Below are 17,232 nucleotides of genomic sequence, written 5' to 3'. Positions count from 1 at the left end.
TCCCTCTATATATAAATCATGCTTCTTTTTCTTCTCTAAAAAACCAACTATTTCCCTTCTTCCTTTCATTTTTCACATTTCACATTTCTTTCATTCATTCGCTCGCTCTAGTAAACACTCACATCGCTCTCTCTCTCTTTCTCTCAACGCACTGTTTTATTTTTTTTAATCTCTTCGGCATTGATGTTTTTATCTTTTTTCTCAGGAGAAATATGGCTGGAAAATCAAGCAAGGGAAGGAGCAGAAAAGGAGCCAGTAATCATAATAACAGTAACGGTAGTATTACGAATGGTAATGTTAATAATAATACTGTTTCCGATGACGTTTCAAATTCCTTGAAGCACGTTCCTGCAAAGGATAATAATGCTGCAATAGCAAACTCGGAAAATGAAAATGGAAAACCTGATTCAATTGCGGCTGAAACTGAATCTGCATTTAGTTCTAATCCTCAGAACGTGAAGGAGGAAGAAACACATAATTCAGAGGCACAACTAATGCAAGGTCAACCTTTTTTTTTTTTCTGGATTTTTTGATTGCTATGCATCATTTTCAATTCAGAAGCCGTTATATTAATTGTGTTTTTTTTTAAGTGAATAGTTAAAAAAATGGATTCTTAAGGGTTTAATTGTGAAGTTTAAGTGTTCTGTGCAGGTGAGGATAATCTTTACGCCGTCCCTGTCAAAACACTAACCGGGGAAAAGCTTGAAGTACAAGTGAGTTAATATTTCATTGAGGTTCTGTTTACGTTGTTGTTTCAGATGCTTCATTATGGATATGTTTGCTGCGTTTGTAATAGTTGATTTGATTTGCTGGTATTTATTTTTTGAGGTTACTGTAGCGACATGATGTTTTGATAATCTATGTTGAAAGAAGTGTTCTGAGTGTTGTTTACTTGCTTCGCAGTTGAGCCCAGAGGTTTAATTTTGCATGTGTTTGATTCTGCATTTATAATGGTTGATTCCATTTGATGTATTTATAGTGTGGGGTTTACATGTTAGCCGCATGATGTGTTGAACTGTTGATTACCTATCTTGAAAAGTCTGTTCCAGGATGTTGTTTAAACTTTAAATGACTCACAGTTGAACCAGAGGTTTAATTATGCATATGTTTGATTTTGCTGTTTGTAACTGTTAATTTGTTTGATACCATTAACTTGTGGGGTTTCACATGCTAGCTGCATATGATTTTTCTGTTACCTATCTTGAAAAGAATGTTCTGATTTATTGTTTAATTGATCCATAGTTGAACCCGGGAGACAGCATCATTGATGTAAGGCAGTTCCTTCTTGATTCTCCAGAGATGGGCTTCATCACATGTTATGACCTGATCTTACACACAAAAGATGGATCCTCTCATCACCTGGAGGATTACAATGAACTTTCGGATGTGGCTGATATTACTACTGGTGGCTGCTCATTGGAAGTGGTTCCTGGTAACTTTCAACGGACTTAGGGTTTTTGAAGCAATGAATTAATTTAGACATTTGTTTAACAGTACGGTGCTGTATTGTGGAAAAAATGCTTTTTGCAGCAATGTATGATGATAGATCAATAAGGGCTCATGTTCACCGAACTAGAGATGTGTTTTCTCTTTCTAATGTTCGTGCTTCATTCTCATCCGTAATTGCAAAGCAGAATGAAACATTAAAAAATAGAGCTGCAAACTCCAGAGGTATATGATAGTTGTATTGTCTTCATTGGATTTTTCTGTCCTAATTGATATTTTGTACTATTTTCTACCTCATCTCTGAAATATATCGTTACAAGTCCGCCTATGCATTTCTTGAAGTATCAGACTCTTCAAAAACTGAAGTTCGAGACCTTGACGGGCTTGGTTTTATGGAGGATCCTTCTGGTTCATTGGGTAATTTACTACCGTCCCCATTGAAAGATGTCAAGTGTGTGGAGAGCATAGTGTTTTCATCCTTCAATCCTCCTCCAAGCTATAGAAGGTAACCCGAAATCTCTTCACTTAATAGGATTTCACCTCCTTGTTTTAGGTAGGCATTTTAAGTTAGGCTTCTATGATTTTCAGGCTTGTTGGAGACTTGATTTATTTGGATGTGGTAACATTGGAGGGTAATGCATTTTGTATAACGGGAACTACAAGGGTGTTTTATGTCAACTCAAGCACAGCAAACAATTTTGACTGGAAGCCAAGTAAAGCTACATGGGAAGCAACAACTCTTATTGCTCTCTTACAAAAGATTAGCCCCAAGTTCAAGAAAGGTAATGAGTTGTAAGAAAGGCCTTTGATGCAAGTTTATCAAATGTGCGACTTAATAAATAATACTTGTTCCCTTTCTTGTAATTTGAAGCTTTCCGTGAAATTTTGGATCGAAGACGGGCATATCATCCCTTTGAAAATTTGCAGTCCTTGCTGCCACCTAATTCGTGGCTTGGGTTATACCCAGTTCCCGGTGAGCTCAAATTCTAGTGTTTAATCAATGTTATATCTTCAATTGTTTATGTCAGTTATAGTAACGTCTGCTTCTCTAGTTGGGATAATTGGGCTGGTTTTCCATGTTCTTTTTGAATTTTGATAAAATAAGAATATCATTAAGATTTAAGACTGATAGAAGAATATTACAAGGATAAGGAGGATAAGAGATCCTCTGTACAATAGCAAAAAACAACCAAAAGTAGAGCTATCTATAAAGTATTGCTTTCCAATCTATCAACATGACCAAGAGGAGAAGTCCTCCAAAGTTCATGAGTTAGACCAAATATATGGCAAACACTAATCATATGGGGAAAAAAACGGTATTATGCCTTGTCCTTTTCCAGAACACCCCCCCCCCCCCAAAAAAAAAAAATAAAAAATAAAAACACAAAAAAGTGGTAATCACTTATGCAATAATATAGTATACACTTCTAATTCATCCTCCTAATTTCTAAACAAGGTAAAAAGTCAAATGCATATAATATCTCGAGAACGTAAAAAACTTCAAAATCTATCTTATTTGGAAACTAGGAGGATGCTAAGGAAGACGGATTGAAGATGGCAAACTATTCCATAGAGGTGTCACAAATAATTCAAAATTTTCCCCGGGACAAGTTTTATTGTTCATGATTTTGCCAACATGCTTATTTCATGTATTTACAATTTTTCCATCACTCATTCCTCAAATTATTCATGGGAAGCTCCATGAAATAGTTTGCCTAGGAAGATATGTCACTATTGTTTTTTATTAATTTAATGCATGACACTACTGTTGAACAGAAGTCTATTTTGAAGATTTTAGTCTATCCTGGTAGTTTTTTGGAGTAATATTTGATACACATATCCAACTTTAATATGATCTAAAATTCATTTGTTGTTGATGGAAGGCAAGTAGGAAACTTGGGTTGGTTTAAGTTATTAGATGGAATATTTCATAATTATTCTCACTTATTTGACTCTGAAGTTAACCATCAATGACATGTAATTTCATTTTAATTTCCTTGGTTGATGGATCTGTTCTCTCTCTCTCTCTCTCTCTCTCTCTCTCTCTCTCTCTCTATCTAATGTAGTATATTTATTTATTACTTCTCGGCACATCGCTACAGTTTAGTACTATGAGAGGTGTACATGAGAATGCTATCTTGATGTTTTTGTACTGGCGTTTCTTTTGTTGACAGATCACACTCGTGATCCGGCCAGGGCTGAGAATTCATTGACCCTTTTATATGGAAGTGAACCAATGGGCATGCAAAGGGATTGGAACGAGGAGCTGCAATCTTGTCGAGAATTTCCTCATACAACTCTTCAGGAGAGGTAGCCTCTTTTTTATTTTTTATTTATTTTAATTTTAAATTTTATAAATCTTTACTCCCAATAACCCATTGTCTTTTATAAGTATGATTTTTCTAGTGTTTTTTTTTTCTCTTTGTTGGTGATGACTTGTTTATCTTTGCTGCTTGTGTGAGTTATGCATTACTGCAGGATGATAAGGGATAGAGCACGTTACAAGGTGACGTCAGACTTTGTTGATGCAGCAACTAATGGTGCTATTGGAGTGATCAACGGATGCATTCCTCCAATAAACCCAAGTGACCCGGAATGCTTTCACATGTTAGTGGGAGCTACTGTCTTAATTCTATTAAATGTGTTTAACATATTGTTCACTTTTTACAATTTCTTTATCCTTTCTCATAGATTTCTCTTCTGAAATTAATGGTCCTTATTGATTGTGGGTTTAGGTTGGAGCACAAAAACAAAAATATAAGACCCTAAAAATTCTGACATGATTCTGTTGTGTCATGTGTTTTACAAGAGGCATGTCACTAATCCTAATAATAGGGAAACAGAAACCCCTAATTCAGTTCTAAACAAATAAGAAAATTGTAATCAAATGATGATATATATTAAATATTAAAATTAGTCCTAAGAGATATTCATTGACATTCTAAGATAATACATATATCAAGGACATCTACTCTATTTTCCGACATAAATGGCTCTGAGATATCTTAAAAGAAATTTGGTACAAAATGCAATAGTCCTTTCTTTTGTTTACAACTTGAACAGAAATTGTTATTGTTGTAACCAGTCATTTCTTATTATCAGCTGTGCTTTTTTTCTCTTCTTCCATCAAAGTTAAAGGTTCATGGTAAGTTGTTTTGCCTAATCAGTGTCTTTTGACAAACGTTTGGAAATAGGTATGTACACAACAATATATTTTTTAGTTTTGCTGTTGATGCCGACCTTGAGCAGCTCTCAAAGAAATCCACAGACTCTAATTCAAATATACAGAGCACAGAAATTCGGCAAGATTCTGAAAATGTTTCAGACTCTCAGGTTCCCAATGGGGGAAAAAGCAACGGTTCAAGTTCCGAAGATCTTAATAATGGGGTGGAAGCTGCTCAAGAGATCTCTCCTGAGGCACAGTTGGCTGAGAGTGAGCAGGCTACTTATGCTTCAGCAAATAATGATTTGAAGGGCACAATAGCTTACCAGGAAGCTGACGTGGATGGACTCTACAATCTTGCTATGGCTATAATTGACTACAGGGGTCACAGAGTGGTTGCTCAGGTGTGTGTTGTGAATCTGAAGTTTAAGTTTCTCTTCTTTCAAGAAAATGCAATGAATTATATATGGTTTCAGTTTATGATGCCAATTTATTTGTAGAGGAAGCTAGGACATTTGAATTTGTTGTCTCATCAATTTTAGTGAACATATTTTGTGTTGTATTGCTGATATTTTTCTTTAATAAAAAAATAATGTAAATATAAATAAATATACAAATGTATTTCCACATATGTCTTGTTGGTTGCTATCAATGATCCCACATTGTTATTCAATGTAGAATTCTTTCCATGGAGACTCTTGCTGGATATTATACTTCTTTATTCATATTGAAAATGAAACTAAATTTACTGCTTTTTTAATGTATAAATCCCGTTCACCATTAAATCTCTGTTGTGATTCAAGTTACATATTTTGCTGCAGAGTGTATTACCAGGCATTCTTCAAGGCGACAAGTCGGAGTCTCTTAAGTATGGCTCCGTTGACAATGGAAAGAAAATTTGCTGGAATGAAGATTTTCATTCCAAGGTAAGGAAGAGAAAGGCTGAAAGTTTATTTATTTTCAGTGAGTGTACTTTATTTGACTTTTAGGCTTTAATTGACACTGATTTGCAGTGAAACCTTTCTTACATAGGTAAAATAAATAAATACAAGTATCCATAAATTCTAAATAAACATTCTTTTAGGCATTGCTACTCTTTACTCTATCAAATGAAATTTTCATAAAAGATCTTTTTTATTCTTTTCTTGTTTTCAGGTATCGGAGGCTGCCAAATGCCTTCATTTAAAAGAACACTCAGTCCTTGATGGATCTGGAAATGCTTTCAAATTAGCTGCACCAGTGGAATGCAAGGGAATTGTTGGCGGTGATGACAGGTAGTTTCTATTCTGGTTTTGTTTGTTATTTTTAATACTGTCTATCTCTGTAGTTGGTGATCTATTCTCTGCTGATTTGCTACTGGTTCATAGGATAGGCATGATTTCTGGTTATATTATTTATGGTTGAAGAATGTTATTGAGTACTAATCAGTAGAAAGTTCATCAACAATAGTTAAGCAACAACATAATCGTTGCAGTTAATATACTTAGGGTTGTGATTTAGACACTTCTGATTTATGTTACTCCATTCTGGTTTTCTCTTTTGTTATTCTTGATTGGGGAATGTTAAATGAATATACAAGATAGGATGTTTTTCAAAAATATATATTTACAACATAAATCTTTAGTGTAGTGCAAACTTGACATTTTATTTTATTTTATCTTTTCCTAATTATTGTTTACTTCTCTATTTAATCAAATCAGGCACTATATCTTAGATTTGTTGCGGGTAACTCCTCGAGATGCAAACTACACTGGACCTGGTTCCCGATTTTGTATATTGAGATCAGAATTAATTGCTGCCTTTTGCCAGGTAACTGCAATTCTCAGTTGTCCATAACATTGAAGATTTTCTTTTTCCAGTTTTTGATGGTTTTTGTTATTGTTGGAATAGGCCCAAGCATCAGAGAAATCAAAATCCAAGGAGACTAATTCTGAAGGTGCAGATAACTTGGCCACTAATTTTCAAAATGAAGCTGATGCTGACAATAAGGTAAAATTGCTTGCCTATTATTAGTTTCCTTTTACTTGATTAAGATGTCTTTTCTCTGAAGCGAATTCTTTTCTGCTCCTGTTCCTTCTAGAATAATGTGGACTTTTAATTATTAGTTCATATGAGATGATGTGTAACATTTATTTATATAGGAGTCTCCCTTCCACCTTGATTTTGAAAAATAAGCTACTACTTTCAACTTCATCTAATGGTGATCATACTTTGTTGCATGCATATGTGTGCACATTACAGCATGGTGTTTATACACTTCCTTTCCAGAATCTGTGGGGCTAGAATACATGATAAAGACTCTTAGATACTTTAGGCTCCGTTTGGTTAGTGGGTGGAAATACATAAGACATAGACATAAAGACATAAAATGACATAGACACAGTAGGACATAAAAGTCTTAAACTTGTTTGGTATTTAAGTACAGGACCCTGCATTCAAATTACAATTTTAATAAAATGACACTAATAACCCTACCATCATTATCACTTGTCTATCTCTATCACCATCACCATTATCATGTTAACTTAGATTATCACCATTAATAATTTTTAATGCAATTACAAATTCAATTCAACAAATCAACAAACTAACACAAAATCACTCTAACAACAAGATTAATCAAAATTTAAATAAAAAATAAATAAAAAGAACAGAAAACTCTCCCCCGCCCCCAATTATCTTCTTCTCATCTTGCATGCAAAAAGCACGATCTAATTACAGTCATAAACAAAAAATTAAAATTAAAATTAAAAACAGACAATTATTCTTGTCACAAAAAAAAAACTCAAAGAACTGGAAAGAAAAACACAGCAAAATAGATGACCATACGGTGGAAGAGAGGCAGCGGCGTGAAAGAGAGACGGAGGCAGATCTGAAAAGAGAGGTGCGAGTTTGATTTGGAAATGCCTCAATATCAAACATGGGAGGAAGCCTCGACAACGACAAGGCAGAGAACGGAGGAGACAACCTCGGCGGAGGCAGCATGACAAAGGAACGCGACAGTGGTTACGACAACGTATGAAGGAAGAGATGACAGTAGTGGCGACGGCGATGACGGCGAAGAAGTGGAATGGAGAGAGACTGTGGTTGAATGAAGAAAGAGTAGGAGAAGAAGATGAGAGTATATGATGAAAGGAGGTGAATCAGAAAAAGAGAAAGGAGAAGATAAGAGGATAAGAGAAAAAGGATAAAATTGGAATTAAAGAAAAAAAGAAGGGATAAGATTAGAAAAGTTTGTGTCTTATAATTTGTGTCTTAGTGTCTTAGGTTAAAGGAGAGACACTAAAGACATGTATTTTATGTGCTTCTGTGTGTCACCGTGTCCATCGAAAATTTATGTCTAATGAACCAAACGGTGGACATGTACCACCGTGTCCATCTCTTGATGGACATGTATGACAAAACAAACACTGCCTTATAGTTTATATAGACCATTCAAGGAAAAAAGTAATTTAGCACATATGATGCTGTTAATATTACCATTAATTCTTGGGCACTTGTTGCTTCTTTTCCTTGTGTTTCCAAAGAAAAATACAGGACTATCTCAGCAGTTCCTTTTCCCTTGGATCCATTGGCTATGTGTGTTTGCATTTGTCGAATGATCATTTGTTGTGTGTGTATTTGAGTATTCAAAAAAGCATCAGGTCAAATGGTGTCGCTATTTATTAGTTTGTCATGAACCATTTTGACCCCAAAGCTTATACTGTTAGGGGTAGAGGCAACACAGCCCCGACTCAAGAGTCTGAGTTTGATACATGAAATATTGTATAGGATTATCCTACTTTGTGATTAAGTCTAACTTTATTTAGAAGAAAGGGAGCAAACCAGGATCTAACTCTTGACCACATGGTCATAGAAGTTCAAATACCATGTTTTTAACTCTCTCTCTCACAAACTCAAGTTGTTAAGTAAAGTCACATGAATGGTTTTTATACTTTTAACGGTTTATGGCTTTTTGGAATATGGGATATTTTCTCAGAGATTATGTTTCCCTTTTACAACTCTAAATTTGTGCTTATGTGCTTATGTGCTTTTGCTTCCTCTTTGCAGGAGTTAACAAATGAGAAGGCAACTGAGAATGCCGAAGAAGTTTCATCTGCGTCTGCTGGGGACTATGATAATTGTGATGAAATAGTTTTTAACCCTAATGTTTTCACTGAATTCAAACTAGCTGGGAGCCCAGAGGTTTCTTCTGAGTCTTTATTTACATATAACTATGCCTAACAATAGTTTTATTCCTCCTCCATGTGTATCTATATCTGTGTGCCTCTCTCTGCTGAAGCATCCTTTTCGTGATATTCTTATATTGCCATGTTTGTTCATACCACCAGGAAATTGCTGCTGATGAAGACAATGTGAGGAAAGTTGGTCAATATCTTACTGATGTGGTGATTCCAAAATTTATAAAAGGTCTTTGGCAGCTTGAAGTTACACCTATGGATGGCCAGTCATTAACAGAAACACTTCATGCTCGTGGAATTAATGTTCGGTATATTGGCAAAGTAAGCACTTTGAGTTTGTCTGAATCTGTGTATATATTAAAAGTACTTTTTAGTTTTTATACTTTTACCATGTTTGCATGAGCTTTTCTGTAAAAGGAAGAACTAGAAAAAGTATAAATTGTGCCCTTTTTTTTCCCTCGAGATTACTTTAAGCTTCTCAAGAAAGATTGTCCTGATAACTTCGAAAAAAAAAAAAAGAAATTCATGAAGAGAAATGTCTTATTAAATGCTGCATCTAAACATTAATTTGTTTCTACCTGAAATTATCACATGAAAAAATATATTATTTTTAAGAGCCATCTTAGTAGCCCTATGTACCCTGGCTTGGTTAATATTGCTGCAATGATTTCTCTGGGAGTTTGTCATCTGAATTTTATGTTCCAATCTATTTCATGGTTTTCCTTGTATTCCTTTTACTTTTCCTTTTATAATTTTTACATTACTTGTCCTTTTATCATTGTGTAAAAGGTGGCTGATGGGACTAAACATCTTCCTCATATGTGGGATCTTTGCATTAACGAGATTGTTGTCAGATCATCCAAACATATTATCAAGGTGCTAGAATTGCTCTCTACTCTTCTAACATTTATTTGCCTCTTCTTTTAATTTTTAAATGATTTTTCCTTTGTCGTTTGTTTAATATTTATTTATTTTTAAGTCCTGTTATTTTCTGTAAGAATCAGTGTACATTGGAGCTGTCCAATTTTATGAATATTCGTATGTGTATGTGAGTGCTTGAGAGTTTAATTTGTTTATTCTTGAAACTCTGTTCTGTTTCCAAATATCAAGTTAACTAGAGGCTTTCATTACATTATTGGTTAAAAATGTTGTATAAACATGAATATTATAGAGGGCACATCCTTTTTCAAAATCTCTTCTCTTAAACCAGCAGGTTTGTAATAGATCTCAAATTTCGCAATTTACACTTTTCAGGATGTGTTGAGAGACACAGAGGATCATGATCTTGCTCCTGCATTATCTCATTTGTTGAACTGCATATTTGGAAGTTGTCAAGCTCCTGCTGGGAAACCAGATTCAAATGGCATACAATCCAGAACTGCAAAAAAGGTTTTTCCAAATATGGTTGTTTTCCTTGTAATATTTATTTCTCATTCTTTTCTTATGATCCCTTGACCTTGAATTGATCTGAGTGCAAACTATTTTTTTTCCTTATCTCTTTTTATTTCTGTCAAACCCTATAAACTATGAAGCTCTGGCTAATTAGCATGTCATGTATGCTCTTATGAGGTCCTTAGGAGCCATTCATCCATGTTTATTTACAGGAGCAACAATCAGCAGGAAAAAATTCTAGAGGACGAGCACGATGGAAAAGCAAGGGGGGTTCAAGGAAGAGTCAACCTTTGTACACGAAAATAAGCTCTGAATCTCTATGGTCTGACATCCAAGAATTTGCAATGACCAAATACAAGGTATGTTATTGCTTAATGCCTATGATGAGTTCAATAATGCTCAGTGGGATGATGTTGACATGATCATTTTGGGTGTTTTCAGTTTGGTCAGAGTACACGTGAATGCATTTGCATTTCATGTTTTGGTTGTGCTTAGCCAAATGAGATGTGTTGCTATGGTTGTAGTCAGTGTGGACTTTGCTCATTAGGTCCATAAATTCACCATTGAATCTAACTATGTCTCTCTTGATACTTTGCTATATATCTCTGAACTAAAATTCAACTTGCTGCAGTTTGAGTTACCCGAGGATTCAAGGTCACGTGTCAAGAAAATTTGTTATACGTAATCTTTGTCGTTAATGCTTAATGCCTACGATGAGTTCAATAATGCTCAGTGGGATGATGTTGACATGATGATTTTGGGTGTTTTCAGTTTGGTCAGAGTACGCGTGAATGCATTTGCATATCATGTTTTGATTGTGCTTAGCCAAATGAGATGAGTTGCTATGGTTATAATCAGTGTGGGCTTTGCTCATTAGGTCCATAAATTCACCATTGAATCTAACTATTTTTTCTCTTTTGATACTTTGCTATATATCTCTGAACTAAAATTCAACTTGCTGCAGTTTGAGTTACCCGAGGATTCAAGGTCACGTGTGAAGAAAATTTGTGTTATACGTAATCTTTGTCGGAAGGTAAGTATAAGCCTCAGTCAATTCATGTTGATTATTTATTTATAATTTTTTTTAACAGTCTTAGTTGTACAAATTATTTTTACTGGTCTTTACATGTTTCTGATGTTTCGGATAAACCTTAAACCTGCATATACTTGGTGTCGGCTCCACGTGCTGCCGTATGTTGTATGTTGTTGATACCTTTGTGTGGCATCTTCTTTATTTCTAAGAATTGTGGATTATTCAAAATATATTCTTTGGTCTAGATTTTGCTTACTTGGTAAGCTCTTTTCTGGGGGAAAAAAATTTCTCATCTTAACCTTGTCTATATGAAATATTAAAGAAAAGAAGGATAAGAATAGGATATGGTAAAACTATCTCTGTATGATATGAAAATAATATCAATTTTGTACCTTTATTATAGGGCAGATATTTTTTTTATTATGTGCTGTGTGCACTGTGAGCCTGAACCCACTGTCTGCAAATGATGTATGCAAACTGATAATAATTAATAATTATTCTCATGTTGTGCTAGGATAATACTTGTTAATAGCTGTTGATAGGATCTTGACATCATCCACTACCTCTGCTGTTCATCGTTGTTGAATAGTGTTCTACTTCTGCCATTAACCATGATTCTCTACAATAGTAATCCTGTTAAGCTTAAGTTAATGCATTTCAATGTCAGCACTCCTTAACAAACAAAAGATTTAATTTTGTGAATAACTTTGATATTAATTCTGTTAATATTTTCAATGTTTGGTTTTCAGGTTGGTATAACTGTTGCATCTCGTAAATATGATCTTAATTCTACAGCACCCTTCCAACCATCAGATATCTTGGATCTCTGTCCAGTTGTCAGGCATTCAGTTCCAGTTTGTTCAGATGCCAAGAAACTTACGGATGCAGCAAAAAGTCATATGTCAGCTGTATTTACTGTGATCCCTTTTTCTTTGGTAGAATGATCACATTTATTTACTCCTGGGACTGTTTTGTTGAACTTATGAAAACATAACATAATTTTTAATTATTGTTTAAAATGACTTCATATTTTTCAGAAATTTTAAATCACAAACGTATCTATACACAAGCTACTTAAATCCTATTTCTCCTTATTAATTTTATTTATAGTGTTCCTTAGTCTTCCGCCAGTCCACTTCTGAGTATTTAACACAATGGTATTCTTTAATCCATATACATGAACCTACATGGGAAAGGTTTTTATTTTATTTTTTTCATACTAGTAGTAGTGTTTAGATTTGTCAATGTCATTTATTTTTTCAATTTCTGAGTTGGTTAATAAGTAATTATGCACCTTAATATAGCATTCTCATACTTGTACTCATCACTGGTAATGCAATGGTAATTCTTATTTTGTGTGTAAACTGGGGAATTGTACAGTGTTTGAACAACTGTGTTTCTCAGCGTAAAAGTCAATTTTGTGGATTGTGGAGTTGGATGCATGATTTATTTTCTGACAACAAATTTAATAACTTAGGTAATTACTTTTTTGATCCAGGGATTACTCAATGAAGCTTACAATCTATTTAATGAGGCATTCCGAATTCTTCAACAGGTACGAAATCCTGTATTTCTGTATCTGTATTTGAATGGCCGTTGTGCATAAAATAATAATTCTTGTACATTGTGCTGCAGGTTACAGGTCCAATGCATCGTGAGGTTGCTACGTGCTGTCGGTATGTCAGTTGTTTCTATCATTTTAGCATGATCCTTAAATTTTATCCTCTTGTCTTAGTCTAATCATAATTAGCTTGCATTGCCATTAAAATTTTGGTAATGGATCTGAAATTGTTGTGATATTTGATTTGCAGTTGCTATGCTTACAATTTGAAAATTTATAACAAGCATTCTTTTGAGCCATGTGATATTTGAATATGGTCCTGAAATATTTGAGCTAATTATGAATTATTAAATTTCAGGTATCTTGCAATGATTACGTATCATGCTGGAGAGATGGATGTGGCTGTTGCACAACAGCAAAGAGAGTTGATTATCAATGAGACTTGTCTTGGTCTAGATCATCCTGACACAGCTCACAGGTACTTTATTTTTTTTATTCTGCTTGCTTCATTTCCATAATGATTTTGGGGTTCTGTATATGCATCCCTCTACCGTGTGAATTTTTTGTTTACCAAGCAAAATCGGATGTTGTGGCTAAAAAAAAAATTATTGTGATAGTGTTGCAGAAAAATTGGTGTTTGTTATGAAACATTATGCTCTAGAACCCCGATTGAAATTTTGTTCATTGCAGTTATGCTAATATGGCACTCTTCTATCATGGATGGGAAAAAACTGAATTTGCCCTTCCCTACATGACTCGTGCTTTGCTCCTGTTAAGTTTATCATCAGGCTCTGATCATCCTGATGTTGCCGCAACTTTCGTAAACGTAGCAATGATGTATCAGGAATTGAAAAAGATGAACATATCTCTTCGTTATCTACAAGAAGCTTTAAAGAAGAATGAACGGCTTCTTGGCGAGAAACATATTCAAACTGCTGTTTGTTATCATGCTCTTGCTATTATATTCAACTCTATGGGTGCATTCAAGCTCTCTCTGCAGGTATGTAAGGCGTGAGTTGTTTTCTACTCTCTACTATTACTAGGTCATGAGCCTATGTTGCATTTGGTTTGACAGCATGAGAAGAAAACATTTGAGATACTTGTCAAACAACTTGGCGAAGATGATCCGAAAACACAGGAGTCTCTAAACTGGATAAATACATTTAAGATTCGTGAGTTACAGGTACTGTATATTTTTCCCTTGGTTGAATGAAATTACACATTTCACTACTAGTATTTACTTTTCCCTTGGTTAAATGGGATTGAGTCTCTATTTATTCCCGAGAAAGGTTCAGAAAATTTCAGTTCTCCAAAATTTTCTGCTCTCTTATTTTATTTTTCTTTCTTTTTGGGTACAATTTTTGCATTCAAGTAAGATGAAATATTACTTGGCAATTTAGTTGTGTGTAAGTTTTATACAACTATCCATGGAGTCTTGAGGTCATGAGTTCAAGCTATGGAATCCGTTGTTGACACTTGCATGGAGCTGCCCTTCGCCAATATTCATAAATTCTTGGATGGTAAATCTTTGCAATAGGGAGGACTTTTTGTGAGTGATTTGATCATTGACCAACTATTATAATTTTCATTGATCATAGTGAAGTTTCTTTGTGTTTCCCCGTGGAGGGGTCAATACTCTATAGTTTACTTTGAAAAACATGAAAAGTTCTGTATCCATGTTCCATCTCCTTATGTTCCTTTTCAGCACTTGGTAGCAACAGAAACTTTCACTCCATGTACTGGTTATCTTCCACACCTTATTTTGTCAGGTGAATGCCTCAAAAGCAAAATCCCGCACCCGCCAGAAAGGCTCTTGATGTTCTCTTGAGAGTTGCTCCTTTTCTTTTGTTGATTTGTCATTTTATTTATCACTAGATTTAAACCCGCGCGTTGCGCGAAAAAATACAAGAATATAAAATAAGAATATTCTTTGATGTTAAAAAATAAAATAATTTAAAGTTATTTAACAAAATATTTTCTAATAGAATTATTTAATCTAATTTTAAAACATGGTAAATACTGTATTATATATAAACATTCTTACATATTTTGTATAAACCTATAACATAACATGTTTGACCTTTATTTTCTTTTTCTAAGTATTGGCTTAGAATTAATTCACAAATATATGGATTTACTTTTTTCATTTTATGACATTTTTAGTATAGGATAGAAACTATATATGTATAACACTCAAATAAGACATACAATCCTATTCATTTATGAATATACACAAAATTTTCAGTTTTTACAAAGTGTTTTCAGTCATCACACTTATTCATAGATTTGTCTTTCAAATTTTATTACCATTATTATAAGCTTATGATAATTTCTCTATGTTGTTAAAAGTTAAATTTAGTGTTAACATGATAATTTTATATAGAACTTAAAATACTTGGGTATCATTAGCTTATTGTAGTGCTACTTTAATCTCTTCTTTTATATAATTTTTTTAATTTATAAAATAAAGTTTACTCAACAAATAGGACATGAAATATTAGAATTTGACCCTTGATATTAGAACTGACCCTTGATTTGAACTAACATCTATGATATAATCTTTTTATATAATTGAAAAATTTAACGTGAGAAATTATGAAATTGATATGTTGGTTACATAAAATTTAGGTGTCATTAGCTTATTTTAATATTACTTTGATTTCTTTTAAATAATTTTTATAATTTTATAAAATATAGTTTACTCAACAAGTAGGACATACAATATTAGAATTTAGACCCTTGATATAATATCTATAATATAATTTTTTTTATATAATTGAAGAATTTAACATGAGAAATTATAAAATTCATGATAGCTTAGTTACATAGATGCTATTTACTATGATATTCTAAATATGATTATATAGATAGGTTGTTTGCTCTATGTTGACGGACAAATTCATAGAAAATTTAAAATTTAGGTGGCATTAGCTTGTTAAACACTACTTCAATTTCTCTTTTTATATATTATAATAGATGTTGTGTTTGTGGGCTATAGCTATTAGTTAATACTGAATATTTAATGCAATGATGTTCTTTGATATCAATATTCATTACTGTAGCTATATTAGTTTTCAACCTTGATACTGTTTTCACTTTATTCTTAGATCATCTTAAGTATATCTTTATTCTGCGCCTTTATCTCTCTCTGATTCTTTCAACTTCCACTGAGATGACAGGCACGTCCTGAGTTTGTACAAGCATTCCAAGCAGTTACAGATGGGGGATCTGGAAGTTCAGGTGCACCCACAAACAAATCTGTCAATGCCGCAATGATTGCTGAGACCCTCCCCAGGGGAAGGGGAGTCGATCAAAGGGCTGCACGTGCCGCTGCCATAGCTCGGAAGAAGGCAGCAGCCAGGGGCCTGGTGGTGCGCCCTCAAGTACAAGTACAATCACATCCTCCTCCGCTCACACCGCTTTTCAACATCATAAATTCCGGCGTGGCTCCGGATGTTTTGGGCAATGGGGATGTCAATGGAGTAAAGAAGAATGGCGTTCGTTCAAGTGATCCAGCAGATGCTACAAAAGACCAATCAGTCCCGACGCAAGAACAAGAACAAGCTCCGGCTGGACTGGGGAAAGGGTTGGCACCGTTGGATGCAAAGAAACAGAAATCAAAACCAAAACCAAAGGTTGAGGCTTGAATTTTTTGATAAACTAAGCTTTGATTAGTTGGCAATAGCTACGTTTTTGAATTTTCCTTTTTTTTAGGGTCATAGCCATTGAAAACATCTATTGTTGGATGTAGGTGGTTGAGATACATAAGCATAATTGAATTTTCTACCACAATAAAATTTGGATTTGAGGATAGGACTATAATTTGCATATCAACATATTTTCTGTTAACAAATTTAGCTGCCAGTTGAATTGTGGCTCATTCATTGCATATTACAAATTGAAGATTGTGCCGCTGATATTGTATGACACTGTTATACTGTGATCAATAGTGGTTGATAAATTCTTTCTACATAAATTCTTTATGATTCATTTGTCATTATGATAAGGAATTTGTTTAGTATGTTATAACCATTCTAAAATAACATCTAATTTAGCTGTATTATGAATTTACGGAATGTAGGCTTTGGACAATACTTAATCTTAAGAATGTTGGAACCTATACTAAGTTTTGAATCATGATTGATCAATCAAGATATTATTTATATTGAAATTATTAGTCAAAGGGGATATAATGTATCACAGAAACATGAATAAGGCGGTTAAGCATGCTCAATGACATTCCAGATTCAGAATGCATATCAACCTTTTACATCCTCATCAATTTTCCACAGCGCTGTTTCTGAGCACCCTCTTCTAACACCTGCAAATGAAAATACAAATTGACTTGTGTTGGTTTATGTTGTAGTTGTCTCTCTAGACTTTTCCATAATTTTAGGATTAAATATGCCAACATTCTTTATTCTATCTATGTATATATTCACTTTGTATTATCCAT

General features: G+C 33.9%; 1 protein-coding gene across 3 annotated transcripts; it reads left to right on the top strand.

The window, feature by feature from the left end:
• LOC130946948 (clustered mitochondria protein) lies at positions 1-16,723 on the top strand. 3 transcript variants are annotated; one of them, XM_057875857.1, is made up of 28 exons: positions 1-110; positions 206-501; positions 652-713; positions 1,243-1,432; positions 1,531-1,671; positions 1,795-1,951; positions 2,035-2,228; positions 2,318-2,419; positions 3,621-3,756; positions 3,925-4,053; positions 4,641-5,013; positions 5,431-5,535; positions 5,765-5,883; positions 6,310-6,418; positions 6,500-6,598; positions 8,660-8,794; positions 8,941-9,111; positions 9,580-9,666; positions 10,045-10,179; positions 10,395-10,541; positions 11,147-11,215; positions 11,965-12,123; positions 12,714-12,770; positions 12,851-12,891; positions 13,135-13,254; positions 13,467-13,776; positions 13,852-13,959; positions 15,956-16,723. In XM_057875857.1, the coding sequence occupies exons 2-28, from the start codon at positions 213-215 to the stop codon at positions 16,421-16,423; spliced, it is 4,212 nt and encodes a 1,403-aa protein (XP_057731840.1). In that variant the 5' UTR covers positions 1-110; positions 206-212; the 3' UTR covers positions 16,424-16,723. The 3 variants fall into 3 exon arrangements, with proteins under 3 accessions (XP_057731840.1, XP_057731838.1, XP_057731839.1); XM_057875855.1 differs by having other exon boundaries at positions 1,789-1,951; XM_057875856.1 differs by lacking the exon at positions 1-110 and having other exon boundaries at positions 123-501; positions 1,789-1,951.
• The last annotated feature ends 509 nt before the right edge of the window (positions 16,724-17,232 follow it).

The sequence above is a fragment of the Arachis stenosperma genome, chromosome 8 (assembly GCF_014773155.1).
Source record: "Arachis stenosperma cultivar V10309 chromosome 8, arast.V10309.gnm1.PFL2, whole genome shotgun sequence".
Classification (NCBI taxonomy): domain Eukaryota; kingdom Viridiplantae; phylum Streptophyta; class Magnoliopsida; order Fabales; family Fabaceae; genus Arachis; species Arachis stenosperma.
The sequence above is the reverse complement of the archived record's forward strand: the minus strand, read 5'-3'. Positions and strand labels throughout refer to the sequence as shown.

Excerpts from the sequence above, each read along its gene's own strand:
- LOC130946948 (XM_057875855.1), top strand. The coding sequence starts at position 213 with ATGGCTGGAAAATCAAGCAAGGGAAGGAGCAGAAAAGGAGCCAGTAAT. Across the intron at positions 1,672-1,788 it reads TAGAGCTGCAAACTCCAGAG|TATCAGACTCTTCAAAAACT; the intron begins GTATATGATAGT and ends CATTTCTTGAAG. Across the intron at positions 12,124-12,713 it reads CAAAAAGTCATATGTCAGCT|GGATTACTCAATGAAGCTTA; the intron begins GTATTTACTGTG and ends TTTTTGATCCAG.